Source organism: Salvelinus namaycush, chromosome 20 (assembly GCF_016432855.1).
Source record: "Salvelinus namaycush isolate Seneca chromosome 20, SaNama_1.0, whole genome shotgun sequence".
In the NCBI taxonomy this organism is placed as follows: domain Eukaryota; kingdom Metazoa; phylum Chordata; class Actinopteri; order Salmoniformes; family Salmonidae; genus Salvelinus; species Salvelinus namaycush.
In genome coordinates this window covers 56693195-56720038 of record NC_052326.1, presented here as the reverse complement: position 1 = coordinate 56720038, position 26844 = coordinate 56693195, and the positions used below count along the sequence as shown (strand labels likewise).

Sequence of the window (26844 nt, the reverse complement as noted above, 5' to 3'; positions counted from 1 at the left end):
GAGAGAGAGAGAGAGAGAGAGAGAGAGAGAGAGAGAGAGATTACATTTCAGGCAGAGGGTAAAGTGCTTCTTTGTGGAGATTTCAATGCAAGAACAGGTTCTGAGCCTGACTACACTGATGCGGGAGGTAACCACCACATATTTGGTCACCCCTCCTTGTACAGTAGCCCTATTATAAATAATAGAAACAGTCCTGACCAAATACTGAACAAAAATGGGAAGGAGTTAGTGCATCTCTGTCGAGCTTAGGCCTGTACATGCTTAATGTAGATCAGAGGGGACTCTTTAGGTCAGTTTACTTATGCTCAGCTCTTGGGACAAGTGTAGTCGATTATGCCATCACGGACATTGACCCCTCCTCCATTAGTGCATTCACTGTCAGACCACAGACACCATTGTCAGATCACAGTCAGATCAACGTGTTTTTGAAGAAATTAACCAGCAATATTCATTCAAAAAAACTGCCCAATAAACTTTCAACTAAACCAATCATACAGATGGGCTCCAAACAGTGCAGAGAGATTATTGAAACATTGACTCAAAAGAAATGATTAACTCTATACAGTTTTTCAATAACTCACAATACCAAAACAATAAAGATGGTGTCAATTCGGCTACTCTAAACATAAATGCATATTCCAAAAAGCAGCATCGAAAGCAAATTTGAGAAAACCAAAGAAATGCAACATCAGAAACAAAAAACAAAATGTTTCTGACAAATGGTTTGATAATGAATGTAAAACAATTAGAAAACACCTAAGACAAATGTCAAACAAAAAACATAAGCAGCAAAACAACCCAGAGATACGATTGAATACTTTGAAACTCTGAAACAGTATAAACATACACTGAAACGCAAGAAACTGAATTATACCAACAAGCACTTGATGAAATTGAAAACGCAAATGACCAAAATCAGTTCTGGGACATGTGGAACAATTTAAGCACAACAAAGCCACAAGAATTAGCCATACAAGATGTAGGAATTTGGAAAACTTATTTTGATAATCTATACAAAAACATCCACAAAAAGACTTAAAACAGAACCAATTAGAAATTAAAGAAAAATTGAACATCCTTGAATCAGTCATTAAAAATAACCAAAATCCATTAGATTACCCAAACCCAACAAGAACTAAATGAAAAGCTCAAATCTATTAAATCAAAGAAGGCTTGTGGTCTAGACAAACATCAGAAATGAAATGCTGAAAAACAGCACACTGAGTTGCAAAATGCTGTGCTTAAATTGTCAACATGGTTTTAACTTCTGGCTGCTTCCCTGATGTCTGGAACCAGGGGCTCATTCCCCTATCCACAAAAGTGGAGACAAATCAGACCCCAATAATTACAGGGGAATTTGTGTAAACAGTAACTTGGGAAAGGTTTTCTGTAGCATTTTGAATTCAAGAATCCAAACCTTTCTTCAAGAAAAAAATGTAATAACTAAATGTCAAATTGGCTTTCTCCCTAACCATCGCACTACTGACCATATATACACCTTACACACACTAATTAATAAACACGTCCACCAAAAAAAGAGGGCAAAATCTTTGCTTGCTTTATTGACTTTAAAAAAGCATTTGATTCATTTGGCACGAAGGGCTATTCTACAAAATTCTCCAAAGTGGCTTGGTGGTAAGGTGTATGACTTAATAAAATGTATGTACACAGAAAACAAGTGTGGCAATAAAAATCAAAAACCAAAGAACAGAATTCTTTTCACAATGTCGAGGTGTGAGACAAGGCTGTAGTTTGAGTCCAAATCTTTTCAACATTTATATCAATGAATTAGCAGACATGTTGGACAATTCTCCAGCCCCAGGACTCACACTATTTGACACAGAGGTGAAATACCTGCTATATGCTGATGACTTGGTACTTCTATCATCAACCAAAGAGGTCTTCAACAGAACATTAATATTCTAGAGCAATATTGCCATAATTGGGCCCTGGCAGTAAATTTCCAAAAACTAAAATCATGATTTTCCAAAAACAAAACAGATGTCAGAAACACAAATATAAATTCACCTGAACAACACCATCATTGAACACACAAACAATTACACCTACCTTGGTCTGACCATATCTGCATCGGGAAACTTTAATAGGGCAGGGAATGCATCTCAAAAAGCCCGCAGAGCATTGTATGCATAAAAATGAAATTATTCAAAATCAACATCCCAATTAGAATTTGGACCAAATATTTGACAGTGTAATCCTACCAATAGCTCTTTACGGAAGTGAGGTTTGGGGGCCACTCAATAAACTGGACTTTAAAATGTGGGAAAAACATCCAATTGAAAACCCTACATGCAGATTCTGTCGGAAAATCCTACAAGTCCAGAGAAATACACCAACTAATGCATGTAGGGCAGAATTGGGCCGCTTTCCAGTAATAATGAAAATACAGAAAAGATCATTAAAATTTTGGCTACATCTAAATTCAAGTCCAAATTCGAGTCTGCAATTTAAAGCACTTCAAACCCAAGAGCTGAGCCCAGAAACGAGCCCTCTCAGTCAGCTGGTGTTGGACCTCACCAACCAAGCTGACACCAGCACTGCTTCAAAAGAAAGAATTCCAATAAACAAAATCATGAACCAATCAAAGGACTCATATTTACAACATTGGAAAAACGAAACAAAATCCCAAAGCCGACTAAATTGCTATCTGACCCTAAACAGAGAATATGAATTGGCTGAATATCTCTACTCTGTCAGAGATTCGAAGCAGAGACAGATCCTTACCAAGTACAGGCTGAGTGACCACCGATTGGCAATAAAACCGGCAGACATAAAAAGACATGGCTACCAAAGAGGAGCGTGTATGTGTCACTGCCTGACAGGGGACGTAGAAACAGAGATGCACTTTCTCCTTTACTGTGATAAATATTCCTCACCAAGAGATTCATTATTCACAGAAATGACTACATTTATTCAAATTTTAACTTATTAAACCCAGAGGAAAAACTAAAAATACTCATGGGCGAAGGAGCAATGGCTCCTCTTGCAGCCAAATATGTATTTACCTGCCATAGCCTGAGGGACACTGAATAATAACATCTGCATAGTAAGCAGTAACTTACTTATTATGACTGTTATTGTTATTACTGTTATTGTTATTAGTATTATTATTGTTGTTTATCATTCCAAAAGTAATGGTATGGGTGGTAATGGTAATGATAGCAGTTAATGATGGTGGTGGTGGTAGTGGTGCATTACAACATACATTACATTCGACTATTGACTGTTACCATTTATTGTTACTGTTATTGTTATTGTTATTATTGTTTGTCATTGTTTTAATTGTATTACAATGTATATTGTATACATTGTTGCTTTGGCAATATTGACACAATGTTTTTCATGCAATAAAGCAGCTTGAATTTGAATGAATTTGAGAGAGAGAGAGAGAGAGAGAGAGAGAGAGAGAGAGAGAGAATCGAGAGAGAGAGAGAGAGAGAGAAAGAATTTGAAAACAAATCCAATTTTGATAAACTCCCATATCTACTGGGAGAAATTCCACAGTGTGCCATCACAGCAGCAAGATTTGTGACCTGTTGCCACAAGAAAAGGGCAACCAGTGAAGAACAAACAGCATTGTAAATACAACCATATTTATGCTTATTTATTTTAACTTGTGTGCTTTAACCATTTGTAAATTGTTACAAACATGTATATATATAATAAACATTTGTAATGTCTTTATTGTTTTGAAACTTCTGTATGTGTAATGTTTACTGTTAATTTGGATTGTTATTTCACTTTTGTATAATATCTACCTCACTTGCTTTGGCAATGTTAACACATGTTTCCCATGCCAATAAAGCCCTGAATGAATTGAATTGAATTGAATTGGAGAGAGAGAGAGAGAGAGAGAGAGAGAGAAGAGAGAGAGGAGAGAGAGAGAGAGAGAGAGCGAGAGAGAGAGGAGAGAGAGAGAGAGAGAGAGAGAGAAGAGAGAGAGAGAGAGAGAGAGAGAGGAGAGAGAGAGAGAGAGAGAGGAGAGGAGAGAGAGAGAGAGAAGAGAGAGAGAGGAGAGAGAAGAGAGAGAGAGAGAGAGGAGAGAGAGAGAACCAAAATAATGGTGTTCCAAAAAAGGTCCAGTCACCAGGACCACAAATTCCATCTAGACACCGTTGCCCTAGAGCACACAAAAAACTATACATACTCGGCCAAACATCAGCACCACAGGTAACTTCCACAAAGCTGTGAACGATCTGAGAGACAAGGCAAGAAGGCCTTCTATGCCATCAAAAGGAACATAAATTTCAACATACCAATTAGGATCTGGCTAAAAATACTTGAATCAGTCATAGAGCCCATTGCCTTTATGGTTGTGAGGTCTGGGGTCCGCTCACCAACCAAGATTTCCACAAAATGGGACAAACAACAAATTGAGACTCTGCATGCAGAATTCTGCAAAAATATCCTCCGTGTACAACGTAGAACACCAAATAATGCATGCAGAGCAGAATTAGGCCGATACCACTAATTATCAAAATCCAGAAAAGAGCGTTAATTCTACAACCACCTAAAAGGAAGCGATTCCCAAACCTTCATAACAAAGCCATCACCTACAGAGAGATGAACCTGGAGAAGAGTCCCCTAAGCAAGCTGGTCCTAGGGTCTGTTCACAAACACAAACACACCCCCACAGAGCCCCAGGACAACAGCACATTAGACCCAACCAAATCATGAGAAAACAAAAAGATAATTACTTGACACATTGGAAAGAAATAACAAAAAAACAGAGCAAACTAGAATGCTATTTGGCCCTAAACAGAGAGTACACAGTGGCAGAATACCTGACCACTGTGACTGACCCAAACTAAGGAAAGCTTTGACTATGTACAGACTCAGTGAGCATAGCCTTGCTATTGAGAAAGGCCGCCGTAGGCAGACATGGCTCTCAGAGAAGACAGGCTATGTGCACACTGCCCACAAAATGAGGTGAAACTGAGCTGCACTTCCTAACCTCTGCCCAATGTATGACCATATAGAGAGACATATTTCCCTCAGTTACACAGATCCACAAAGAATTTGAAAAACAAATCCAATTTTGATAAACTCCATATCTACTGGGAGAAATTCCACAGTGTGCCATCACAGCAGCAAGATTTGTGACCTGTTGCACAAGAAAAGGGCAACCAGTGAAGAACAACACCATTGTAAATACAACCCATATTTATGCTTATTTATTTTAACTTGTGTGTTTAACCATTTGTACATTGTTACAACGCTGTATATATATAATATAACATTTGTAATGTCTTTATTGTTTTGAAATTCTGTATGTGTAATGTTTACTGTTAATTTGTATTGTTTATTTCACTTTTGTATAATATCTACCTCACTTGCTTTGGCAATGTTAACACATGTTTCCCATGCCAATAAAGCCCCTTGAATTGAAAATTGAATTGACGAAAGAGACAGAGAGAGAGAGAGACAGAGAGAGAGAAGAGAGAGGAGAGAGAGAGAGAGAGAGAGAGAGAGAGAGAGAGAGAGAGAGAGAGAGAAGAGAGAGAGAGAGAGAGAGAGAGGAGAGAGAGAGAGAGAGAGAGGGAGAAGAGAGAGAGAGAGAGATAGAGAGAGAGAGACAGAGGGAGAAGAGAGAGAGAGAGAGAGAGAGAGAGAAAAAAACGGGAGACTGGCACAAATCACAGTTCTGCTGTGTAACAAAAAGCCATTAATGATACCTCCTGCTGTGTAACAAACAGCCATAATGAACCTTCCGCTGTGTAACAAACAGCCATTAATGATATCTTCCTGCTGTGTAACAAAACAGCCATTAATGATACCTTCCTGCTGTGTAACAAAACGCCATTAATGATAGCTTCCTGCTGTGGAACAAACAGCCATTAATGATACCTTCCTGCTGTGTAACAAACAGCATTATGATACCTTCCGCTGTGTAACAAACAGCCATTAATGATACCTTCCTGCTGTGTAACAAACAGCCATTTAATGATAACTTCCTGCTGTGGAACAAACAGCCATTAATGATACTCTTCCTGTGTGGAACAAACAGCCATTAATGATACCTTCCTGCTGTGTAACAAACAGACATTAATGATACCTTCCTGCTGTGGAACAAACAGCCATTAATGATATCTTCCTGCTGTGTAACAACAGACATTAATGATACACTTCCTGCTGTGGAACAAACAGTCATTAATGATACCTTCCTGCTGTGGAACAAACAGACATAATGATACTTCCTGCTGTGTAACAAACAGACATAATGATACTTCCTGCTGTGTAACAAACAGACATTAATGATACCTTCCTGCTGTTGAACAAACAGCCATTAATGATATCTTCCTGCTGGGCAAAAACAGCCATTAATGATACTTCCTGCTGTGAACAAACAGCCATTAATGATATCTTCCTGCTTGGACAAACAGCCATTAATGATACCTTCCTGCTGTGTAACAAACAGACATTAATGATACCTTCCTGCTGTGGAACAAACAGCCATTAATGATATCTTCCTGCTGTGTAACAAACAGACATTAATGATACCTCCTGCTGTGGAACAAACAGCCATAATGATACCTTCCTGCTGTGGAACAAACAGCCATTAATGATATCTTCCTGCTGTGTAACAAACAGACATTAATGATACCTTCCTGCGTGGAACAAACAGCCATTAATGATAACTTCCTGTGTGGAACAAACAGACATTAATGATACCTTGACCTGCTGTGTAACAAACAGACATTAATGATACCTTCCTGCTGTGTAACAAACAGACATTAATGATACCTTCTGCTGTGGAACAAACAGCCATTAATGATACCTTCCTGCTGTGGAACAAACAGCCATTAATGATATCTTCCTGCTGGGCAACAAACAGCCATTAACGATACCTTCCTGCTGGGCAACATTCAATTTACCATTGAATCTTACCTACACATGTATATGAATCCAACATGTTCTGTTAGAAAAAGTAATTGGCTCAATTTACACTACATGTTTCTTCTTGATTTCATTCAACAATTGAATTTCATCTTATAATCTGTCTGGAGCTACTGGGGAATACAAACACATTTAGTAGAAAAACTAAATCATTCAATGTTTTGAGTTTCTCAATCTCTAAATGAATTGGCATCAAACTCATTGAGTAATAATTGAAAAAAATCTCAGAAGTACTTATTTAGAAAGCACAACATTTGTTATTGTAAATCACATCAGTAATCACATAAGTAAGAACTTGAGCCCAGTTTGATCATAGGCTATGAATTCAACTGAGAGACAATTAGCCTATGAGATGTTTTATAATGAGTATGTTGTATCTAATTTGTAAAAAAATATATATATATTATATATATGAAAACAGAAAAGATAATTTAAGTGTCTACCTGTAACATGTAACCGCAAAAAATGATTCAATTGGAATTCACGAGACGATGTTGACTCTTCTTTGGGTTCGGTCCGACTCCGATGTGCTCGTTTTAGTTAATCTCATGACAGCGCGTCATATGTTAAACGGCGCGTCATCATAACCGGTATTACGAAGTATGAGACAGTAAAATCACAACCACTCCTCTGAGTTTAAAGGACCGTATCAAACTGACTCGCACTTACCAATAAAATGAAACCAAACTCTCTCTTCTCTCTCTCTCTTCTCTTTCTCACTCTGCCCTCTCTCTCTTGCTCTCTCTTCTCTCTCTCTCTCTCTCTCGTCTCTTAAAGGAGCCGTTGTGTGATGTGTTGTCCCTTCTTGACGAAAAGGTGGGAGACCTTCCCTGCAGTCTGGGTATAAGTGTTAATCACCTCCCCCGATTGTTTTTTATCATAATGTATTACAATATAATAATTATGACCATAAAGGCAAATTAATAAACAATTCAGTTGTTTTTTCACATTTGTGTTCTAGCCCGTCAATTATTACAGTAAATATGGAAAGTATATGACATAGGCTTAATCAAGAGTATTGATTAGGCTATTTATTTATGATTGCAACAACCCATCTATCTATCTTGTTAGTCACTCATGACTTGACCTGAGATAATGTACCTGTAGCTGGCAGTTGTCAATAAAAGACAGAGGCTGAGTGCTAAAGAACAGAATCGATGGATGGGCAGACTCACAGGCAGACAGGAGAAACTTCTCCTTTCCCATACTCATATTAATGAGGAAGTGGACACATGACTATTTGCCCTTCCTGAAAGAGTCTAAACAAGGCTAAGACCTTTCACCATTACCTTAACAGGGAGGTTAGCATGTCTGGCAGTATGATCTTCGATCCCTCTGTAACTTTCTCACTCATTACATTTTACATTTAAGTCATTTAGCAGACGCTCTTATCCAGAGCGAATTACAAAACTCATCACTACTCTCGATTCATTCAGGATTATCCGTAATCATGGTAGCATCAACTTTAAGGTAGAAGTGTTTAGAAACATATTCTATTCTTATTACACAAAAAAGTGACTCCAAAATGACACAATACATTACTTACCATTCATTTCTATTGGGCACAACATAATACAAAACACGTCCAAAACGAACGCAGATGCATCCAACAATTTGTAGAGTCACAAGCTTGATGTATCATTGTGTGCTAAATATGAGACCAAATACTAAACTTTTGACTACTTTAATTCATAAGAATCTTTAGAGACATCGATAATTTTGAACTCTACCTTTTTGCGTAAAAAAAATATTACTTGTTTAAACAAAGATCTCTTTCTCTAAGCAATTGATTAGTTTAAAATAATATTATCCCACAATTTTTTTTTGCATACCAATATACAGCTCAGTATTTTAATTATTTGTTTTATACGAGCATATTGCTTATCTTTATCAAGTGTGTCACGTATGTACATACCCACATATACAAATAATTTTCTGAATATGAAGTGACAAACCAATATCATATATATTTAATGAATTTAGTTGCCAGGGGCAACCGCACAATAAATATTACACCAATATCCAATAGTCATTTCCATCAGCTAATTTAATTGTACTCCATGATGCCTCTGAGTGGTGCAGCAGTCTAAGGCAATGCAGCTGTACTCCATGATGGCTCATGAGTGGTGCAGCAGTCTAAGGCACTGCATCTGTACTCATGATGCCTCCTGAGTGGTGCAGCAGTCTAAGGCACTGCATCTGTACTCCATGATGGCTCCTGAGTGGTGCAGCAGTCTAAAGCACTGCATCTGTACTCCATGAGGCCTCCTGAGTGGTGCAGCAGTCTAAGCACTGCATCTGGACTCCATGATGGCTCCGAGTGGCGCAGCAGTAAGGCACTGCATCTTACTCCATGATGGCTCCTGAGTGGCGCAGCAGTCTAAGGCACTGCATCTGTACTCCATGATGGTCCTGAGTGGTGCAGCAGTCTAAGGCACAGCATCTGTACTCCATGATGGCTCCTGAGTGTGTGCAGCATTCTAAGGCACTGCATCTGTACTCCATGATGGCTACGAGTGGTGCAGCAGTCTAAGGCACTGCATCCTGTACTCCATGATGGCCTCCTGAGTGGGCAAGCAGTCTAAGGCACTGCAGCGTACTCATGATGGCTCCTGAGTGGTGCAGCAGTCTAAGGCACTGCATCTGTACTCCATGATGGCTCCTGAGTGGCGCAGCAGTCTAAGGCACTGCATCTGTACTCCAGATGGCTCCTGAGTGGCGCAGCAGTCTAAGGCACGTGCATCTGTACTCCATGATGGCTCCTGCCAGTGGCGCAGAAGCAGTCTAAGGCACTGCATCTGTACCCATGATGCCTCCTGAGTGGCGCAGCAGTCTAAGGCAACTGCATCTGTACTCCATGATGGCTCCTGGATGGTGCAGACAGTCTAAGGCACTGCATCTGTACTCCATGAGCTCCTGAGTGGTGCAGAGTCTAAGGCACTGCATCTTACCCATGATGGCTCCTGAGTGGCGCACGCAGTTCTAAGGCACTGGCATCTGTACTCCTATGATGGCTCCTGAGTGGCGCAGCAGTCTAAGGCACTGCATCTCTGTGCTAGAGGTGTCCACTACAGATATCCTGGTTTGACTCCAGGCTGATCACAAACCAGCTGTGATTGGGAGTCTCCATAAGGGCGGCGCACAATTGGCCTAGCGTCGTCTGATGTAGGCCGTCATTGTAAATACGAATTTGTTCTTAACTGATTGCCTAGTTAAAATAAAATAAAAAATGGATCAGAACAGTAAATCTCATTCTGCTGGGCCAGCGGCTGCCCAGCACATGTGAGATTTGGTGCTGAGATTATGCAGAAAATATAAACAGGACACTCAACAGGGTTCCCCAGGGGAAATGACTTGATTGGCTTACAGCTACAGTGACCCATATTCATATTTCCTCCTACTCCTACTGACATCTTTCTCTGTGTCACACCCTGACCTTAGAGATCCTTTTTTATGTCTCTATTTTGGTGTGGTCAGGGCTGTGAGTTGGGGGGCATTCTATGTTTTTTTTATGTTTTCCATTTCTATGTGTTGGCCGGGTGTGGTCTACATCAGAGGCATCAGTCTATCGTTGTCTTTGATTGAGAACCACTACTTAGTAGCCTTTTCCACCTGTGTTTTGTGGGTAGTTGTTTTCTGTTTTGTGTGAGTAACTGACAGAACTGTTGCGTTTTGTTCCACTTGTTTTATTTCAGTGTTCAGGTGATAATAAACATCATACACATCACACGCTGCGCTTGGTCTACTCCTTCCCCTCAGATGAACATCGTTACACTCTGCTACTCATCCAACAGCCATCAACAGCTTTAAAACTATATTTTGATGTTGTCAAGAAAATGTATAATATATGTTGGAATCCTTAAGGTATTCTCCTTTCCAAAGCAATATTAGCTAGCATTCAGTAGGATATTATAGAAACTGCATTCAGTACCCAAATCTGTCAGGAGAAATTAAACCTATACAACATGTCTTGCCTCCCACTACGGTTTCCAACAATACTGTATGTAGTATGTACTGTTCAGTATGTCTATGGTTACTATTGCTAACCTCTGGTTTGGTTTTCCCACATGTAAACGGTTTTCTTCCTGGGATGAAGGAGAGGACCAAAACGCAGCGCGGCTAGGTGTCAAACATGTTTAATAAAGAATAATAACGTGAACACTACAAGCTACAAAACAATAAATGGAAAAACTGAAAAACAGTCCTATCTGGTGCAGAACACAAAGACAGGAAAACAATCACCCACAAACCAACAGTGCAAACAGGCTACCTTAATATGGTTCCCAATCAGAGACAATGCAAAACACCTGCCTCTGATCTAAGAACCATATTAGGCCAAACAACAAAACCAACATAGAAAAACACAAAACATAGACTACACCCACCCAGCTCACGTCCTGACCAACTAAACAAAGACTAAACCAAGGAAATAAGGCTCAGGAAAGTGGGACACCACACTTGTTATTCCCTACAGGCAAGCAGTACAACTAAATATGTTTTTAGTTATTTAATGAAAATATACATGCCTGCCAGAACTTCCTATTCCTAGTTGTGATGTCGGGTTATATTGACTTTGTTTCATTCATGTGCTTTTTGGTCAGAACAACAATTCTTCAATAAGATTTTAGGCTTGAAATAATCTAGCTGACGTTGCTAATAATAAAGTTAGCTAGCTGCTTAACATGACAATATGTTCAACTTTATTTAACTAGGCAAATGAATTAGAAAAAATGTTATTTACAATGACAGCCTACCACGGCTAATGGTGCACTGCACTATGGGACTCCCAAACCCAGCCAGATGTGATGCAGCCTGGATTCAAACTAGGTACTGCAGTGATGCCTTTTGTACTGAGATACAGTGGCTTAGACCACTACACCACTCGGGAGGCCCATTATCTATATTGATAAGGTTGTCTCAAAGGATTGTTGTTCACTTTTAAAAGGTCAGTGGTGAAACATCAACATGGCAACTCGAGCAACAACATTTTCTAAAATTTTCCCACTTGTAATTCCAACTTGGAGGGTCGTTCAAGTGAAACTTCGCAGTTGGAATTATAGAATTTCCAATACTCTGATAGCACGTGAACGTGACTGTCACGTCCACACAGCTCCCCCAATCCGGGAGCTCGACGTCACAGGTCTACTAACCACCATCTGGCAACCCATCTTTACGCACACCTGGCAAACCATCATTACGCACACCTGCGTCTCATCATCATCAGTAACACTAGACTTCATTACTCCCTTGATTACTTATCCCTTTATAGCACTTATGCACTTTTTGTTAGCAGTATCGGGTGCATTGTTTATGTTTCCATGTCAGACGGTTCTCTGTTTTGTATTGCCGTCATGCTTGTTATTATTAAACTCACTAACTGCACTTGCTTCCTGACTCCTGCATCTACGTTACAGAATAATACCTCATCCCGCCTATGCCGTTAGATCACTACTGGACTCCCGACGTCTGACGCGCGGTCTCCAGCCGAGGACGAAAACCCGGCCAAGAAGACGGCCCTTGTGAAAAGCGGAGATCTCAGATGAGGTGAAAAATCTCAGATAGATGTTTGGATCTAGAATGTCGTCCACGGAAACCCAAAAAAACACCGCTCATCTGGACCGTACCTTTCCCAGTCCACAGAATGGAGACCGACCCCCACGCCGTGCGGGAGTCCAGGAGTGGATCTGACGGCATAGGCTCCCTCGATGTCCAAGGGAGGTGGAGGGGTTGTTTGGGGAGAGGATCAGCCAGGGGACAGGAACACCAGCCTGAGGAGGGAAAACATTGAAAGCAGGGTGGCCACCTGATTAAAGGTGCTGTGTACTTTCTGTATGACAGGTGTGAACTGGTTCACAGTGAGAACAAGGTGGTTCGATCAAACATTCAGGAACATAGTGTGAAAAGCTGTTCGTAGTCACTCCCTGGAACAGCAACAACCCACACAATGACTCTCTCCAAAATGCTGTATAGTTCATGCCTGTATAAACCCCTATCTCGTCTTTCTCTAGCTCCCTTCTTGATTTTGTCATTTTCATGTCTCATCTTTTCCCCTCTAGCTTTCCCTCCTCCCCTCCCCTCTCTCTCCTACAGGCGTGTGATAACTGCAGTATCAGGGCAGAATTCACTCACTAGATTGTCCATAATGCAAATAAATAGGCACTTCTACATGCGAAGTAAACAATGTGAAAGTCCAAGGAAGGATTGTGTCAAACTGCATAGACATAGATTGAGTTTGGATCTTGTGTACTTTAGATATATTTTTGTCCAGACACTCATTGTGGATATGTATAAAACCTATTGCCTGATTGGATCGACGACCTTGGTTTTGGCCCAGAAGAAATGAGGCCTCACACATGCAAAACAATCCACTAAAAATGTGTTGTGTAGGCAAAGCTTGATGGCAATGGCACTTTTACTTGTACATCGTGTTAACATAAACCCGGCAAGGTAAAGAGCTGGCTCTCAAGTTAAAGATACTTGAATGATTGGTACTCAGCCTAAACTTTACTAAATGACACCAATTATCTCGATCCTCTGAGTGGCTCTACACAGTTGCAATTCCTTTCTGATTACGTACAGAGTGAAGAGATGGGGGAGGTGTGAGACAGCGAGAAGAGAGAGATGACGTGGGCCAGTGGTAGAGAGGAAAGATGAGTGGGCTAGTGGTGGGGAGAGAGAGAGAGAGAGCATAACAATGCTCAGGACAGAATAAGCAAACGAGCATCGACTCAACGTACAGGAAATGAGATGTATGAACATTTGAAGGGACAATTAAATAGAACTAACTACATCACACTGAGGAACATTGACATGACAAATAAAAAGAAATTAATAATTTGTTTACCGCCACGTGAAGGGGAAGGAGATCTCAACTGCCCTGGGGAAATATATGTGATAAAAGCACTGGCTGGCCTGTCATCTCTCTCTGTCTTTCACACTCACTCTCTCTAATTGTCCCCAAAACACAACAGTTGATTGTTTTCAAGTGTGTTAATTGGTGTGGTAGTTTCCTCTGGATTGCTGCTCTGTCTTCTAACTGTTATAATGGGTTTATATGGTAATAATGTACTGAAGCTCATCTCTCTGTCTGTCAGGCAGATAGATAGACAGGCAGCACAGGAGACTCGCTCTGTGGACATTCTAGTGTGTGTGTGTGTCTAGCCACCGCTCAGATTGACAACAACTAGAACCGCAGGAGAGTAGTATTGTCAGTCACCTATATGGAACCAGAATGTGGGTCAGTGTGGACTGTAAAATTTAAAACTTTCCCATATTTTCTGGTGGCCTGAAATGGGGGAAAATAGATCATTTTTCATGATTAGTATGATTTTGATTCTATAAATAATTTTATAAAGTGTATACTCTAATATCTCAAATATTTACTAAGAAATGCAATACAGCACATTTTAAACACATACTCAACTGAAATTTCAGCATTGATTCTTACCTTAACCAGATGACGAGAACTGTCACCATTTGGTAAGTAGGGCTTTATACTTTTCCTGGCTAAGGCACATACAGTATGTTGGGTTCTTTCTTCGATAAACAGATGCTGTATTTTCTCCTCCTGTCAGAAGTTCGATTTTCCTTGTTGAGCCAGCAGATAGCCCCAACCCAGCTTGTAACCATCTCAGATATGATTTTTTAAATTTAACTATAAAAGTCAGTTAAGTACAAATTCTTATTTACAATGACAGCCTAGTGGATTAACTGCCTTGTTCAGGGGCAGAACAACAGATGTTTACCATGTCAGCTCGGTGATTCAATCCACCAACCTTCCAGTTACTGGCCCAATGCTCTAACCACTAGGCTACCTGCCGCCCCTCATCATGGAAAATATTCTCCTGCAGTCGTTCATGTGATGCTGACTGAGGAGTCTTGCTATCATAGTTAATGCCTGAGCTAGCAGATATACAACCCAGGCTGTTTTCAATCATGAGCTTAACACACATATATATTTCTCCTGCAGTCATCCATCACATTCTGACTGAGGAGTCTAAGATAGTGTTGGTGTTTTACAGATAGTTTGTCTCCTTGCTGGACCAGCAGATTCTCACCAGGACTCATGGGTTTAATACATTATCTTATACTTTAACACATCACATTCTTACTGAAGTTTAATTTTCCTTGCTGGGCCAGAACCAACTGAGGCCACGTCTCAACCATGGGATAAACAAACGAGGAATATTCTTCTGCAGTTATGAATCAGACGTTTCCTTCCTGGGCCAGTAGATACTTTACCCAGATTTTAACCAGGACTCGGACACGATCATTGGATTAATGTATACTTCTAGACAATCACCCACGTTTCAGAGGAGTCTAGCTACAGTATAGATTGCTTTCCCTGGCTGGGCAAGACAATACATGTACAGCCCAGACCAGGCTAGGCCTGATAATGGGATAACCACATTATACAGTCAGGTCCATCATTATTGATAAAGATAAGCAAAAAAAGACTGTATAAAATAAATAATACAAATCCTGAGATATATTGTATGCAACAATTCTTTTTAAAATGATTTTATACTAATACATAAGGGTGAAACAATAATACAATAAGGGTGAAACTTATTGGCACCCCTGTTTTCAATAATTCAGGAGAAGAGGGATACCTTGTCAGGTCCGCTTTTAACACAACCCCTCTGAATCATTGAGGTGCAGGCGGCTGCCTTAATTGACATCACCGGCACCCGGCACCCCTTGCTCAGTGGAAGAACAACATATTTACCTTGTCAGCACGGGGATTAGACGCAGCAACCTTTCGGTTACTGGCCCAACATTCCTACCCGCCAGGCTACCTGCTGCCCCTTGTTCCCTTGTGAGGATAATGATTCTGAGCCTTTTTCAACAATGTTTTTTGAGATTGGAGAACACATTGGGAGGGATCTTTCCAGATCCTTAATATCCTTTGTCTGCACGTATGCACTGCCCTTTTCAATTTAAACCAATTTAAAATGTTGATTTTGTGGTCAATACATTTTTTGTTGTTGTTGTGGATTTTGATTTGTGCTTGCCGTTATTGTCTTGCTAGAAGATCCACTTGTGGCCAGGTGTCAGCCTCCTGGCAGAGGCAACCAGGTTTTTGGATCAAATGTCCTGGTACTTCGTAAAGTTTATTATGATGCCTTTGACCTTAACAAGAGCCCCAGGACGAGTGGAAGCAGAGTAGCCCCATAAAATCACCACCATATTTTACCATAGTTATGAGGTACTTTTCTGGTATATGCTTCTACCACACACATGAAAATAGCTCTTTGGCCATGCACATCAGTGGTTGGTTTGAAACATAGTGATAGGCTATCTCCAACCCAGCTCAGTCCCCAGCTCAGTACCCAGCTCAGTCCCCAGCCCAGGCCGTGTCTGTCTCTGTCCCTTCCAGCTGTGACAATAGATAGCTCCAACCCGACCTAACACATGTCATGGGGCTTCCGAGTGGCGCAGTGGTCTAAGGCACTGCATCTCAGTGCTATAGGCATTACTACAGACCCTGGTTTGATTTCAGGCTGTATCACAACCGGCTGTAATTGGGAGTCCCATAGGGCGACACAACCCATGCTCTGTGTCTCTTCCAGCTGTGTTCTTATTGACACGATGAGGGAGGATTGATGTGTTGGTCTGGTATGGTGAATCAGCGGTGTTACTCAGACATCCATCCCATTGAGTCTCAAATGGCCCCCTATTTCCTGTATAGTGTACTAACCAGGGCCCTAGTCAACAGTAGTACACTATATAGGGAATATGGGGCCATTTGGGATGCAGACCTTAATGTCTCTGGCTACTATAAATACTGAGATGTATCCTCACTAACATGATTAAGGATGATCTGTGGGGAGATTGATAGAATAATAGATAAATGAGAGTAAATTACTGAAATGTCATGCTTGTCAGATGTGTGTGGGAGGGAGGGAGGTTGACTGGGCACAAACTGGTTAAATCAATGTTGTTTCAATGTAATATGTCAACGTATTGCAACATGGAATCTATTTGGAAAATACATTGGATTTGAAAAAAGTCATACATTTGTACCGTTTTGACGGTAACATTTCATTCACAGGATTATGTCATTATAGTAACCCATTTTCAACATCTTGTATAAAAATCTTATATAAAATATGTTGAATTTGTACCTTTTGAAACAACGTCAGATCATCAATGTAATATCCATGATAAGAAAAAAACTATAGGCTGGGCAGCAACCTCCTACTGGAGAGTTGATCTATCTACAGGTATCTCTTCGGTCTCCCATCCTGGGTTTTAACCAAGCCCAGCCTAGCTATTTGTCCCTGACTACAACTTATGAGCTAGTGTGAGAATGATTGTTGAGAAATCTCCACTTAATAGATTCATTGTTGCTAAATAAGTCATTCCAAAGGGTAGGTTCAACAGATCAAATTAAAAGTAACCATACTTTATTTATTTAGTCCTACATAGCATTTTGGAAATCATCGACAGCTATTGTTTAAATTCAGCCCAGGATTCAACTACAAACAGAAATTAGAATACACCTAGGGTTTGGTTGATTTCAAATGGAATCTACAAGTTAATAATAAATATTTGAGATTCACGTCTGTTGGATTCTGGATCCTCAAGAAATGCTGGCGGCCATAACAGAAGCCAAACTTGAGTTGGCTTGAGGGTGTGGTTTTATGTGGGTGTGTCCCTGCCACCACCAAGACACACCCATCTGTCAGAACCTTGCCCACAGCTGTTTCCCCCTACTCAATCACAACAAACAATCCTCCTGCAGGTTGAGTTCAATAACTAGTCAAATGGCTACCCAGACTATTTGCATTGCCCCCCCTCCACACCACTGCCACTCTCTGTTGTCATCTATGCATAGTCACTTTAATTAACTCTACCTACATGTACATACTACCTCAACTAACCGGTGCCCACGCACATTGACTCTGTACCAGCACCCCCCTGTATACAGTTGAAGTCGGAAGTTTACATACACTTAGGTTGGAGTCATTAAAACTTGTTTTTCAACCACTCCACAAATTTCTTGTTAACAAACTATAGTTTTTGCAAGTCGGGTAGGACATTGTCACGCCCTGACCTTAGTTCCTTTTTTATGTCTCTATTTTGGTTTGTTCAGGGCGTGAGTTGGGGTGGGCATTCAATGTTTTGTGTTCTATGTTTTCTATTTCTGTGTGTTTGGCCGGGTGTGGTTCTCAATCAGAGGCAGCTGTCTATCGTTGTCTCTGATTGAGAACCATACTTAGGTAGCCTTTTCCCACCTGTGTTTTGTGGGTAGTTGTTTTCTGTCTTTGTGTCTGTACCAGACAGGACTGTTTCGTTTCATTCTCTTTGTTATTTTGTTTAGTGTTCTGTTTTTAATAAATTAACATGAACACTTACCACGCTGCGCTTTGGTCCGATGATTCCTCATCTTCAGACAACTAACGTTACAGACATATACTTTGTGCATGACAGTGTAAGTAATTTTTCCAACAATTGTTTACAGACAGATTATTTTACTTATAATTCACTGTATCACAATTCCAGAGGGTCAGAAGTTTACATACACTAAGTTGACTGTGTCTTTAAACAGCTTGGAAAATTCCAGAAAATGATGTCATGGCTTTAGAAGCTTCTGATAGGCTAATTGACATCATTTTAGTCAATTGGAGGTGTACCTGTGGATGTATTTCAAGGCCTACCTTCAAACCCAGTGCCTCTTTGCTTAACATCATGGGAAAAGCAATTCAGCCAAGACCTCCGAAAAAAAATTGTAGACCTCCACAAGTCTGGTTCATCCTTGGGAGCAATTTCCAAACGCCTGAAGGAACCACGTTCATCTGTACAAACAATAGTACGCAAGTCTAAACACCATGGGACCACGCAGCCGTCATACCACTCAGGAAGTAGACGCGTTCTGTCTCCTAGAGATAAACGTACTTTGTGGCGAAAAGTGCAAATCAATCCCAGAACAACAGCAAAGAACCTTGTGAAGATGCTGAAGGAAACAGGTACAAAAGTATCTATAACCACAGTAAAACGAGTCCTATATCGACATAACCTGAAATGCCGCTTAGCAAGCAAGAAGCCACTGCTCCAAAACTACCATAAAAAAGCCAGACTACGGTTTGCAACTGCACATGGGGACATAGATCGTACTTTTTGGAGAAATGTCCTCTGGTCTGATGAAACAAAAATAGAACTGTTTGGCCATATTGACCATCGTTATGTTTGGAGGAAAAAGGGGGAGGCTTGCAAGCCGTAGAACACCATCCCAACCGTGAAGCAGGGGGGTGGCAGCATCATGTTGTGGGGGTGCTTTGCTGCAGGAGGGACTGGTGCACTTCACAAAATAGATGGCATCATGAGGAAGGAAAATTATGTGGATATATTGAAGCAACATCTCAAGACATCAGTCAGGAAGTTAAAGCTTGGTCGCAAATGGGTCTTCCAAATGGACAATGACCCCAAGCATACTTCCAAAGTTGTGGCAAAATGGCTTAAAGACAACAAAGTTAAGGTATTGGAGTGGCCATCATAAAGCGCTGACCACAATCCTATAGAAAATTTGTGGGCAGAACTGAAAAAGCGTGTACGAGCAAGGAGGCCTACAAACCTGACTCAGTTACACCAGCTCTGCCAGGAGGAATGGGACAAAATTCACCCAACTTATTATGGGAAGCTTGTGGAAGGCTACCCGAAACATTTGACCCAAGTTAAACAATTTAAAGGCAATGCTACCAAATACTAATTGAGTGTATGTAAACTTCTGACCCACTAGGAATGTGATGAAAGAAATAAAAGCTGAAATAAATAATTCTCTCTACTATTATTCTGACATCTCACATTCTTAAAATAAAGTGGTGATCCTAACTGACCTAAAATTTTTACTAGGATTAAATGTCAGGAACTGTCAAACTGAGTTTAAATGTATTTGGCTAAGGTGTATGAAAACTTCTGACTTCAACTGTATATTGTAATTTTTACTGCTGCTATTTAATTACTTGTTACTTTTATCTCTTATTCTTATCCATATTTTTTGAAACCGCACTGTTGGTTAGGGGCTCGTAAAGTAAGCATTTCACTGTAAGGTCGAGACCTGTTGTATTCGGCGCATGTGACTAATAAAATGTGATTTAATTTGATGTATGGTGAGATGCTGGAGAAAGCCTTGAATAGGTCAGTAGCCTACAGAGCAATATGAAAAGAATGTAATTGCTGAATTTATGTAGATGTTCTAAACTAAGTGTTTTGATCACTTTCAAATGTATTAACAGGTCCATGTAGAATAAACAACCCTTTACATAATACCATAGAAGAAGTGTTCTGCTAATATAACAATGTTCAACTTTTCATCGTCGTTCCCAGACGATACAGAGACTGAGCTTGTCAGCATTTTGTCTGCTGGTAATTGGGCTACCTTATCAAACATGTCAGAGTGGTCATAACTTCCTGTCTGGTGGTAATGGGGCTACCTTGGTAACATGTCAGAGTGGTCATAACTTCCTGTGTGGTGGTAATGGGGCTACCTTATCAAACATGTCAGAGTGGTCATAACTTCCTGTCTGCTGGTAATGGGGCTACCTTATCAAACATGTCAGAGTGGTCATAACTTCCTGTCTGGTGGTAATGGGGCTACCTTGGTAACATGTCAGAGTGGTCATAACTTCCTGTCTGGTGGTAATGGGGCTACCTTATCAAACATGTCAGTGTGGTCATAACTTCCTGTGTGGTGGTAATGGGGCTACCTTGGTAACATGTCAGAGTGGTCATAACTTCCTGTCTGCTGGTAATGGGGCTACCTTGGTAACATGTCAGAGTGGTCATAACTTCCTGTCTGCTGGTAATGGGGCTACCTTATCAAACATGTCAGAGTGGTCATAACTTCCTGTGTGGTGTCCCGTATACAACAGGAGTTCCCTGATCCTGGTGCAGAATACACAGGGTTTCTCCCTCCCCCCAAAAAAGACAATACAAGTAAACGTTGTGTTGAGTAACATTTTAATGCAGTGCCAGGTCTCTCTCTGCATTCAGAGACATCAGTATCAAGCCTGTCTGTCAGAGTGCCAGGTCTCTCTCCATTCAGAGACATCAGTATCAAGCCAGTCTGTCAGAGTGCCAGGTCTCTCTCCATTCAGAGACATCAGTATCAGACCTGTCTGTCAGAGTGCCAGGTCTCTCTCCATTCAGAGACATCAGTATCTAGCCTGTCTGTCAGAGTGACAGGTCACTCTCCATTCAGAGACATCAGTATCAAGCCTGTCTGTCAGTCTGGACTTCATCCCATCATCTTGCAAGTCTCCATGTTCTGGCTCCATACATGTTACACACAGTCACTGTTCTAAGACCAATGGCAGTTAGGATAGGTGATATCTGACAAACAAACATATACTATGTTGAAGTTTGAACAGGTCAAACTAAACCTACCTAATTCTGGTCTCTCCATCGACAACTGTTGGTGAGCAGGCAAGAGGTGAGGCTGGAGGTAAGGTCTTTGCCAACGTCTCATTGATGGGCATAGCAGCGTAGATCAGCTCCTGGCATTGTCATGCTGAAACAAGAAAGGGACTTCCCAAAACTGTTGCCACAAAGTTGGAAGCACAGAATCGTCCAGAATGCCATTGTATGCTGTAGCATTAAGATTTCCCTTCACTGGAACTAAGGGGTCTAGCTCGAACCATGAAAATCAGCCCCAGACCATTATTCCTCCTCCACCAAACTTTACAGTTGGCACTATGCATTGGGACAGGTAGCGTTCTCCTGGCATCCGCCAAACTCAGATTCGTCTGTCCGACTGCCAGATGGTGAAGCGTGATCTTAGGCTTGGATGTTTGGCAATGGAAAACCATTTCATGAAGCTCCCTACAAACTGTTCTTGTGCTGACGTTGCTTACAGAGGCAGTTTGGAACTTGGTAGTGAGTGTTGCAACCAAGCTCTACGAGCTTCAGCACTCGGCGGTCCTTTTCTGTGAACTTGTGTGGCCTACCACTTCACGGCTGAGCCATTGTTGCTCCTAGACGTTTCCACTTCAAATAACAGCACTTACAGTTGACCGGGGCAGCTCTAGCAGGGCATACATTTGACGAACTGACTTGTTGGAAAGGTGGCATCTCATGACGGTGCAATGCTGAAAGTCACTGATCATTTCAGTATGAGCCATCCTACTGCCAATGTTTGTTTTTGGAGATTACATGGCTGTGTGCTCAATTTTATACTACACCTCTCAGCAGGTAGCCTAGAGGTTAGAGCATTGGTCCAGTAACCGAAAAGTTGCTAGATCAAATCCCCGACCTAACAAGGTTAAATAAATATGTTGTTCTCCCCCTGAACAAAGCAGTTAACCCACTGTTTCTAGGCTGTCATTGTAAATAAGAATTTGTTCTTAACTGACTTGCCTAGTTAAATAAAGGTTAAATAAAAACTGGTGTGGCTGAAATAGCCAAATCTACATACTTTTGGCCATGTAGTGTACTTCCTCATCTTATGAGGTGGTGTTAACTGGGAGGCCCTGTGACAGGGTGATACAATAGGCAGGCAAGTGTTAAATACATTTTTTTTATAAAGAAAGTGACAAAGATTTTTGATAATGACTCTTGTACTTGTATCTGCTTGGCTGGGTAATTAACCTAATAGTTTATCAAATTAGGTATTTTTTATACAACTTTTCACATAACACATATTACTGTTGTTGATGAGGCCGTCTGTGTCATCAGGACAGTAACTCGGGTCAAGCTAATTTTAGGTTGCCACTAGTTACCACAGCCTCAAAGTCACAAACTCCATCTATTTCTACAATTTCTCTTCTTAAAAAGTGATTTTAAACCTAACCCTAACTTTAACCACACTGCCTAACCCTAACCTTAAATTAAGAACAAAAAGTGAACAAAAAAAATGCATGCATTTTTACAATATAGACAGATTGGATTAGTTCACTTTATTAGTCAGACTCAGACATGAGTTAGCTATAGCTGCATCCATTGTTTAGTTTTGCCCAAGAGTAGACAATACAGAATAACTGTCACGATCGTCTTGACGTGGAAGAGAGGACCAAAACACAGCGTGTGAAAAGTACATCTTTTAATAGATGACGAATACTTAATCAAAACAACAAACTGACGATCGTGAAGCTACAAACGTTAGTGCATACACAAGCTACAAACGTTAAACATAGACAATTACCCACAAACACCTAAAGCCTATGGCTGCCTTAAATATGGCTCCCAATCAGAGACAACAATAAACAGCTGTCTCTGATTGAGAACCAAACCAGGCAACCATAGACTTTCCTAAACACCTACACTGAACACAACCCCATACATACTACAAAACCCCCTAAACAATACACACACCCTAAACTAGACAAAAACACAAACATTCCCCATGTCACACCCTGACCTAACTAAAATAATAAAGAACACAAAGAATACTAAGGCCAGGGCGTGACAATAACGTTATATGAGCTACAAACTAACTTGCAAATCCAACTTATAGGCTAACTTCATTATTAGCTGTTCTGTAGCTAGCAAGCCTGGCTCTCTAGCATTTTGAAATGATAATGTTACATAACCAGCAGTATGTAGTCAATACACAATAAAGTTGTATGAGCTACAACGTTAGCTTTGCTAACGTTAGCTAAAACATTAGCTAGCCTGCCTGGCTATCTAACTTTAGCTATTCTGCCTCGCTTTATGAAAAGATAGCTTCCTTACTTTTACCACAGGTTATTATATTCCAAGCTAGCGTTACTGGTGCACACTTGGGGACCGACGAACTCCAACCACCTATTCCGCATACTAGGGTCCTTTGGCAGGGCATGGCTGTGGAGGCATGGTCAATCCGTATAGGGGTTTTCAGTCTACTGGTCTTTGTGGGTGTTGAAACAATGGAGCCCTATTCAACGAAGGGAAGCGAAGTGGGCGGAGGAACGATTTGCACGTGGAACTTGGTAAAAGGATGATTTGTGCTAGTGTATAATAGGTGGCTAGTTATTGAATAATATCTCCTTCATAACAATGAGGCACATCCAGTAATGTCCTGTCCTCCTTCACACCCTCTCTATGTGCCTTTGGTAGCTAGTAGTGACTGTTTGTGACAAGGAGGATTTTTCAGATGAACGGGCTTAATCAGTTTTTTCATTTTCGTTTTTATTCCTCCCCGTTATTGTCCTGAACCTTAATCGCCTCTCTCTCTCTCGCTCTCTCTCTCTTTCTTTCTTTCTTTCTTTCTTTCTTTCTTTCTTTCTTTCTTTCTTTCTTTCTTTCTTTCTTTCTTTCTTTCTTTTTTTCTTTCTTTCTTTCTTTCTTTCTTTTTTTCTTTTTTTCTTTCTTTCTTTCTTTCTTTCTTTCTGGAATCTGCAGTAGTGGGAAACAGTGCCACTGAACGCCACACCTCCGTTGTTATTGTTTTTGTTGCCGAGCTGAGGAGCATCGTGCAGCATGGTAAAAAAATACTGTACATATTGTGCTCTTCTATAAAACAGTGTTCATTGTTTGCAGTAACTTATTTTGTTGTTCTAATATCGCAGATGTGGCTCTTTCACCATTTTGGAATCCAGCTTTAAGTTGTTATGTTCTAAGTCCTAAGGTCTTAATTGACCTAAGGGTCGATATGTTATAACCATATAGCATGTTAGACCCTTGGGTCTTCATGCACCTAAGGTCTTATTAATAACCTGAGGGTTGAATCATTGCCATAACAAAGCCAATTGTTATTTCCCTGGAGAGCATTTACAGGACATTGATATCTAGCTCCTGTTTTTTTCCCGTGGATGGTCTTTCAGTGTCATTTCCCTTCTCCAACCGTGGATGTGGCTGTACATGTACTGTGAGTCGTTTTCCTGTGGAGGTTCTTTCTGTGTGTTCCACTCACTGTGGCTGTGTCCTGTGTTGTTTACCTTCTCCACACGTGGATATATTCTATAGTCTGTTCTCATCCCGTTTTCTGTTCTGTTCCATCAGGCTCAGCTGGCCCTGTCGTCTCCCTCTGGATCTGGGGTGGGTCTGGGGCTATGGTGCCCCAGCAGAAGGACTGGATGTCATGGTGGTGCACCGGGGAGAGGGATTGAGATTACTAGGAGAGAGGGTTCACAGGGGAAATGGATGGGGACAGGGGAGTGGAAAGAGAGAGGGCTGGAGCCGAGCCTTGGGAAAAGGCTGGGACCGAGCCTGGGTCGAGGCCTGCAGAGAGAGTTTGGAAGATGGCTGTTCACCCTGCCTTTCCTGCTCCTTCTCCTCCTCCCCCCGGTGTTCCCCCAGTGCCCTGACAGCTGCCACTGTGTGTGGGAGAGCAGCATGGTGCTATGTACGGACGCTGGGCTCCGTGAGTTCCCCCAGGGCCTTCCTCCGGACACCGTCACACTACACCTGGAGAGAAACTACATCCGCTCGCTCCCCGAGGGAGCTTTCAGGCAAGGAAGATAACAGTTGTGTTTTAATAGGATTTTTTATTCACCCTGCTCCGTTATTGTCTTTTATTAATTCATTAATTAATTAATTACAATTCAAATCTGGCTCCCAGTTCGTCTTTAGTTCTGGGTAATTATGATGTTTCTGACACTTCCTCATATTATATACCTTCAGGGAGCTGACCCACCTGAGGGAGCTGTATCTCTCCCACAACCACATCGACACCCTCTCCTCCGGGGCCCTGCGACACCTGAGCTCAGAGCTCCGTCTCCTGGACCTCTCCCACAACCTGTTACGCCAGGCCAGCCGGGACGAGTTTGGTTCCACGCGGGCCAAGACGCGCCTCTACAACAACCCGTGGCACTGCGACTGTACCCTGCAGGAGCTGATGGAGACGTTAAATCTAGAGCCAGAGACGGTCAACGGGATTGTGTGTGAGAGCTCTGTGAGGAGCGCCGGGGAGGGGAGTCGCTGGGAGGATCCAGGAGGGACAGCGGAGCACTCCGGTCAACCCCTGGTTAAGCTGCTTAACTCTGGGGTGAACTTCTGTAGTCTCCAGAGGAAGACAACGGATGTAGCCATGCTGGTGACCATGTTCGTGTGGTTCTTCATGGTCATTGTTTATGTGGTCTACTATGTGAGACAGAACCAGGCTGAGACCAGAAGACATCTGGAGTATCTGAAGAGTTTGCCCAGTCCGAGGAAAACACTCACGGAGACAGACACGATAAGCACTGGTCTCTGAACTATTTATTTATTGCCCTCATTTAACAAGGTAAGTTATTGAGAACACATTATTTTTAACAAAAACAACCCGACCAAGAGAAGGCCCAAGAGAAGGCCCAAGACAAGGCCCAAGAGAAGGCCTAAGAGAAGGCCCAAGACGAGGCCCAAGAAAAGGCCTAAGAGAAGGCCCAAGATAAGGCCTAAGAGACTGCCTAAGAGAAGGCACAAGAGAAGGCCCAAGAGAAGGCCCAACAGAAGTCCTGAGAGACTGCCTAAGAAAAGGCCTAAGAGAAGGCCCAAGATAAGGCCTAAGAGAAGACCCAAGATACGGCTTAAGAGAAGGCCCAAGAGACTGCCTAAGAGACTGTCTAAGAGAAGGCCCAAGATAAGGCCTAAGAGAAGGCCCAAGATAAGGCCTAAGAAGGCACAAGAGACTGCCTAAGAGACTGTCTAAGAGAAGGCCCAAGAGAAGGCCTTAGAGAAGGCCCAAGAGAAGGCCTTAGAGAAGGCCCAAGAGAAGGCCCAAGAGAAGGCCCAAGAGAAGTCCCAAGAGAAGTCCCAAGAGAAGGCCCAAGAGAAGGCCCAAGAGAAGGCCCAAGAGAAGGCCCAAGAGAAGGCCTTAGAGAAGGCCCAAGAGAAGGCCCAAGAGAAGGCCCAAGAGAAGTCCCAAGAGAAGTCCCAAGAGAAGGCCCAACATAAGGCCTAAGAGGAGGCCTAAGAGAAAGCCTAAGAGACGGCCCAAGAGAAAGCCCAACATAAGGCCTAAGAGAAGTCCCAAGAGAAGTCCCAAGAGAAGGCCCAACATAAGGTCTAAGAGAAGGCATAAGAGAAGGC

The 26844-nt window shown here is 41.6% G+C and overlaps 1 protein-coding gene across 1 annotated transcript in view; it reads left to right on the top strand.

The window, feature by feature from the left end:
- The window catches only part of LOC120064885 (leucine-rich repeat-containing protein 3-like), a 27623-nt gene extending 907 nt beyond the window's left edge, over nt 1-26716 (top strand). The window contains exons 4-7 of the mRNA XM_039015476.1: nt 24838-24873; nt 25135-25286; nt 25459-26021; nt 26466-26716. Coding sequence (XP_038871404.1) covers nt 24838-24873; nt 25135-25286; nt 25459-26021; nt 26466-26716 — 1002 coding nt within the window. The remainder of the gene's footprint in view (nt 1-24837; nt 24874-25134; nt 25287-25458; nt 26022-26465) is intronic.
- Nucleotides 26717-26844: the final 128 nt, after the last annotated feature.